This window comes from Sinocyclocheilus anshuiensis, unplaced genomic scaffold, assembly GCF_001515605.1.
Source record: "Sinocyclocheilus anshuiensis isolate Anshui unplaced genomic scaffold, SAMN03320099.WGS_v1.1 scaffold532, whole genome shotgun sequence".
Lineage (NCBI taxonomy): Eukaryota > Metazoa > Chordata > Actinopteri > Cypriniformes > Cyprinidae > Sinocyclocheilus > Sinocyclocheilus anshuiensis.
In genome coordinates, this window is record NW_015555819.1 from 2,500,913 (window position 1) to 2,507,722 (window position 6,810).

At 37.2% G+C, this 6,810-nt stretch overlaps 1 protein-coding gene and 1 long non-coding RNA gene across 2 annotated transcripts in view; both read left to right on the forward strand.

The window, feature by feature from the left end:
* Positions 1 to 3,954: 3,954 nt before the first annotated feature.
* On the forward strand, positions 3,955 to 6,265 carry LOC107675303 (uncharacterized). The gene is made up of 3 exons (XR_001632585.1): positions 3,955 to 4,084; positions 5,924 to 6,023; positions 6,237 to 6,265. It is a non-coding gene; the product is annotated as an uncharacterized LOC107675303 (long non-coding RNA).
* Positions 6,266 to 6,272: 7 nt separating this feature from the next.
* The window catches only part of LOC107675305 (FYVE, RhoGEF and PH domain-containing protein 6-like), a gene marked incomplete at its 5' end in the record, with an annotated part of 19,353 nt that continues 18,815 nt past the window's right edge, over positions 6,273 to 6,810 (forward strand). Inside the window, one exon of the mRNA XM_016469607.1 lies at positions 6,273 to 6,298. Coding sequence (XP_016325093.1) covers positions 6,273 to 6,298 — 26 coding nt within the window. The remainder of the gene's footprint in view (positions 6,299 to 6,810) is intronic.

Here is a 6,810-nt window from a genome sequence, read left to right on the forward strand (position 1 = left end):
TCTGTGCATGTTTTTTTTACTCTCATAGATTTTGTTACCATTGCCATGCATTATACGACTGATAGACTGCAACGGTTGGAGTTAAAAATCATCAAATGTGTTCTACTGAAGAAACAAAGTCACCTACATCGTGGATGCCCTGGGGGTACGCAGATAAACATCACATTTTCATTTTTGGGTGAACTATCCCTTTAACGCCAATATGGGACTTTTAACTTATGAACACAGTAATAACTCAAGATCAACAGAGCGCACAATGGAAGGGATTACTGAAACCTGAATTACCTTCCACACAAAAGCACGTGTGTACAGTTGTAACCCGCCCTCCCTGAGCCTTTTAAAGAATTTGATCACAGTCTTTCCTCATTAAACTGGACTGAAACATCGCCTTGGATTGTGTCGTTAAACTTCTAGAAAACATGCGCCTGGAAACACAAACGCACAGTGGACTTTTGCTGGTGGTCACATATATGTCATGAATAAGTAAATATTGTGGGACGATGAAGAGAGCAGGTGAGTGCGTTTTTATTTTTTATTTTACACATAATACACACTAAGTCACAACTACAACCAATTATACAACAATCTGATGTGATATTTAAATAACGTGTCATTTAAAAGACAAATGTGAAAAGGATATCACAAGCTCACCACTTGTTTATTTTATGCTTGTTTGAATTCACTTTTTAAAAGGAAAGTCAAAGATAAGAGAAAATAACTAGTTGTCACACGGAGAGTTGTCAAAATATGTTAACACGTGTTTTCTCTAGAAGTGGTTTGTTTTTTAACCGCCTAGTTCAAGCATCTAATTCACTGGAGTAAAATGTATGACAGTTATAGTCTCAGTCTACCATATGTATTTGATGGATTTTTTAAGGGTTATTTTAACAAAGTTAAATAGTAGAATATGCAATATAATTCTTACTTCCATTGAAGCTGGGGACTTTCCATGTACAGTACATTCTTGCAATGTAGTGATCAATGTAGAAACTGAAATTACAGCATCTTAAAGGTGCTTATGAGAACAACTTTCTGTTTTGGGTTTTGATAGACTCCAAGCCTATTTAATGTTTAGCTAATGTAACACTTAATGGCATTTCCTAATTTTAGGAAATACATTTTAGGAGTTAACAACTTAAAGAATATTTAGATATAATATAAAAAAAAAAAAATTAAATGCTGTTTTGGGGGGTAACACAGTACAAGTAACACAAAAGATGTAATCAGATTACTTTTTGACTTTTAAACGCATTACTTTTAAATTTACAATGAAATATCTGAGTTACTTTTTCAAATAAGTAACGCAAGTTACTTTGTTTTCCCATTTATTTACTGACATCTTTCCTGTCCCCGTGTTGAGAGAAACTTGAAACACTTCCTTTAGCCTGAGGCTTATTCATTTCACTATTGCTGTGAAAGGGCCTTTACTGATGCCAAAATATAACTTTTGGATTTTTGTAAAAAAAAAAAAAAAAAATAATAAAATAAGCAAGCCCAGAGCAAGTGACAAAAAGTAACACAAAAGTAACTTGCATTACTTTTCATAAAAAGTAACGTAAGTAACGCAAGTAGTTACTTTTTCATGGAGTATCACAATATTGTAATGCACTAATTTTAAAAGTAACTTTTCCCCAACACTGCTAAAATGTAACATGTTTCAGGTTTAAAAAAAAAAAACATAAATATGCAATTGATTTTTACATAGATTTTCTGATTGTTTTCTGCTGTATATGCAGTTGTTTGTTCTTGCTGCCAAATTGACCCCTAAAAGCATCATTACACTCCTGGATAAAAAAACATATTTCCAAAAAGTATATTCTTTTGTGGTGAAACAAATGTTAAATCTTGTACTGAATTTAAATTCAGAGAAAATTATTATTATTATTATTATTATCCTTTTCATTCCACAAAAAGTTCTTTATAGTGGCAAAAGGTTCTTCAGATTTTTAAAATGTTCTTCGCACTAAGAAATAAAAAAAATGTGATTTCAGTGAAATATTCTTTGTGGAACCAAAATTGGTTCTTCTGTGGCATCTCTGCAAAAGCCTCCCTTTGAAACATTCATTTTAAATAGTGTAGTGTAGAATATGTAAAATGTACTATAACACAAACAGCAAAAGGTGTCTGATGGACTTCAAACATTATGGAAGTCAAACTAAACACAATATGTTTTAAATATGCTAACTGTGTTTCAGCCAAAGGGTTCTTTTCCTTGTTCATATTTCTCTATGTGCTTTTTCCTCTCAGCTGGTGATCAGAAACCACCTTTGGCATCAAAACCGAAGGTTCTCCCAGCACCGATGCAAACAGAACATCCACCTGCTTCAAAGCTGTGTGTTTACCAGCCTTCCTCACCAGCTGTTAAATGCAAAGTTAAGCCTGATGTGGCACCAAAACCATGCCTCTCCAAACGCCCTCCTCCCGCTTTCAATCCGAAACCCCTCACATCCAAGGTTTGCCATCAAGCTGTTCTACAACAAAAGTCTGACATCACAAAGACCATTGGTGCTTTAAATGTCAGAAATGAAACTCACACTAGCAACAAGCCAGAGTGGGATTACATCATTCCCATCTGCGTATGCAATGACCGAAACTGTGCCGATTGCTCACCGAAGGAAAACAGCCAAAATGTTCATCAACAAAGTCATGATAAGTATAAGGCGAGCAAAAACGAAGGACCCAGAAAGAGCCCATTAAAACCTCCCTTGAGAATACCAGAAGAACAGAAGCATTTAGTGACACCTACTTTGTCGAAGTGCATCTCCGGACACAGTTCATCCAATAGTAATCATTTCCATCCAACTGAAAAACCTCAGAAAACATCCCAGAACACAGAGCCCTTGAAGGCACATCAGAGTGGTTCTGAGATGCAATTGACCAGGAAGCAACAAAACAACATTGTCTCTAGTGTTAATCCATCTGCTGATAGTGATCCAGAACCTCTAGAATGCCAACAAGCCGTAAGTAGTGCGCAATATTGTCCGTCCACTACAAAGCCACCTAAAAAAGCACCAGTAGCCATGCAGCGCAAAACTATGAAGGAACAATCCAGCATTGTCCTTCAGGAGTCAACAGGCCTCACCAAAAAAGAGTTTACCGTCTTACCTGTTGATGTAAACAATCCAGATCCATTATGGGAAGAAAGTCCAAAGGTGAACATCAATGCTGTAAGACATTCTAGAGAGAACAAAGATCCTCAGTCCTCAAGGTGTGCGAAAAGCACCCAGTGCACCAGCCAGGGCGCTCCAACACCTGCCCCACGCCAGAAGACCCCTCGGATGCAACAAAATAAATCCCAGGACATTGGTGTACAGGGGACTGAAACGAAAGCACAAAATCTGGATGTCGTTGAGATTTTGGTATCAAGCAATAAACCCCTGAAGAAGACCCAAAAACTTCGACCTGACGGCCACAGACACGACAACATTGGGGCTACAGAGCTTTCAGTAGATAGGCTTCCTAAAAAGACACCAGCGTCCAAATCTCCACTGAGAAACGATGGTCACATTGAAGGACATCTCCCTCTTGCAGTTGAGAAGAAGCAAGCAAGTCATGTGCCAAACAAGAAGACTCTCAAGCCAAAATCCAAGTCCTTATCGTCAGCAGACACCCATAAACCCGATGGCCTCAAGAAGACCTCCTTTCTTAGCATCATGGACCTTGACCGTGGCAAAAAGGTGCCTAAGTTATCCGTCAAGAGTGGACAGGCTGTTGATCTCGCTCCGGTTATGAATGAACAGTCAGTGGACACGGAGAAAAGCCAGTGCAAAATCGGCTCTCAGAAACCGATGCCACTGCACAATGGACTCCCAGATGGACTGAATTTGAGGCGAGCAGTGAATGGGAACATATTAGGAGTTGAGCAGAGTGTCGATGAAGATCTGGAGAATGCTGGTGAATCTGAACATGCATATGAAGATATCGCAGAATATGAAAACCTGCCTCCTTTTAGCCCTGCAAAGGCACAGGATGCCAATAAATACCAATACCAGTCTTCAAAATATGAGGACGATGGTATTTATGAAGTTCCTGATGTGTTCCCAGAACACTGTGTAGATGCCAAAGAGCAGCAGTTTCTTGAAAGGTTAGCATGCATGGATATTAATTAAAAATTGTCCAGTGTGTGCGGGTGTCCCGAGTTTGAATCCTGACTTGAGGACCTTTCCTGATCCCGCCCCCTCTCTCTCTCTCACTTCGCTTCTGTCACTTCTACACTGTCCTATACTAATAAAGTAAAAAATCGCCAAAAAAACAAAACAAAAAATGCCCAATGCAAGGGGTCATATGACGTTGCTAAAAAGAACATTATTTTGTGTATTTGGTGTAATGAAATGTGTTTATGCGGTTTAAGGTTCAAAAAACACATTATTTTCCACACACTGTACATTATTGTTTCTCCTCTATGCCCCGCCTTTCTGAAACGCCTCGATTTTTACAAAGCTCATCGGTCTGAAAAGCGAGGTGTGCTCTGATTGGCCAGCTATCCAGTGCGTTGTGATTGGCTGAATACCTCAAGCGTGTGATGGAAATGTTACGCCCCTTAACATATTTGGAAACACACAGCGTCTCCATGAGACGGAGGCGGCGGCAACAATACTACAGTGAGAATAAAAGTTACGCCTTCTTTCTTTGCGTGAACATTTGGGCGGTGTTATGCAAATCTTCCAACACAGTGATTTAGATTTGTGGGGGCGTGTTTAAATGAGGCGTTTTTGGGAAGGCGTGGTTGAGTCTTAACTTTTAGAAAGAATATCTCTTTGGGTTTGAGACTTTAATCTTTGAGAGTTTACGGATCTTATATATGCACGAACAGCTTGTAACACTCCAAAGACAAAGGAAACCATGAAATTGCATCATATGACCCCTTTAAATAGAATGCAGAATTGTAATTTTAATTTTAATGTAAGGTAGAATTAAAATGAACCGAAATTTAAACAATTCAACTGTTAAAACTGTCTAGACAAGCAAAGTTTGGTAGATAATTTTTGGTAGATAAGATAATTTTTGATTTTTTTTTTTGCAAAAAGGTTCAAAAATATTGACGTTTACATGCTGTACATAGGGATGGAGATTTGTAGTTAGTTTACATATATAATCATATTTACTAAATATTTTAGCAAAATATTTAGTAAATTCATATTCCTGTCATTCAAACGCCAATTCCAATGTTCTTTGGGTTTTATCCAATTAGATTGAATTTCACACTTATGAATTGAAAAAGAGACAATTCTTTAATTATTTTGCATAGATTTAAAAAAAAATACAAAATAAACTAATATATAAAAAAAATCACTAATATCACCTGATTTTAAAATAACCAAATTTTTAAGTAAATTTTCAAATGCTTTTCCACAATATCGGTAACAAAATAATTTAATTAAGGCTGGATAATTTGACAGACGGTCAAGTTCGGTTTAGGACTGTCTTTCTTATTTATACTGCAATAATTAGACACCTGCTGGCAACAAAACATTAGGTCGATACAAACTTAAAAACATGTCTCGTTTGGTTTATGTGACGCACACATTCGACATGGAATCTGAAGAATGGCCACAGCACTCTGAGCAGGTGCTGCTGAATGATTTCACATTTGACCTACATTTAATTCATACTACAGATTCTGAGTCATAACTATTCACTCTTCTGGGCCCTCATTTATCAACAGTGCGATGTGTGCATAATGAGTGTGTAAGCACAGTTTCACACGAAGTGTGTGATCTACCAACTTGTACTTATATGTATGAATGTGTGTAAATATAAGGACAAAATGTAGAACCTTTTCTACGCACTGTTGATAAATGAGGCCCCTGGTTCTGTAGCTGTTATGGTGGGAAGAAGGGAAATTTGGTGATGTATTCATGACAGCTCTTCAGTTCCTCTCACATTCCTTTAAAATCTGAGAGGTCTTTTGATTTCTTTCCAGAAATGTGTTGGAAGAAGTGCTGGAAGTGGATGAAACTCATTCAGAAGAAGACGAAGGCAGCTCAGAAGATGAGGATAACAGTGTCAATAGAGAAAAACAGGTACTGTATTCACATTATTAAGAAATGTTATAAAATCTTCTAACACTTTATAAGATAACACTTAATTGATCCTAAAAAAAAGAAAAGTTATATATTTATAGAAATACTACAGAACAGGATATACAAAGTATATAAACAATTTCTATACATTGTTTACTTATTTAATCAGAGCTGAATAGTTATTTATTATGGTAATTTCTTAATTTGTTTTAGACTGAAACGAAGAAGACCAAGGCTGCGCATATTGTAAATGAGATCTCGTCTTCAGAGAAAATGTAAGTCTGGTTCGCATAAATTCAATAAATACAGAGTTCTGGCATGAAACTCTAGATGGCGCAGTCCGATAGGTCTAACTCAATCTGACCTGGCGACATCGTCACATGGCAGCGGATTGGTTCTCTCTAGTGATGGGAAGTCTGGTTCTTTTCCGCGACCCGGTTCTTTCGGACAGTTCGTTTCAATGAACCGGTTAAAAAAACGGTTCATCGGTTCTTTTACGTCCTAACGTAATGATGTCATTCGCGATGACGTAATGATATCAAGTCTATCGTCCCGGGCCGGGATGAAAATACACATTCAAATATATAAAGTCAGTAATCATAACTTCAGTCAGTTAAAACATTAATCATGATCTGAAAAGTTTACAATTAAGTTTTGCAACTAAGCACCCAAATACAGTAACAGGCAGTGATGTGCATACCAGGAGTCTTGAAGATATAAAGTAAATAAATTAGTTGTCATCAGCGCAGAAACCATAATCCACTTACTATACATAATCCATTGCGAT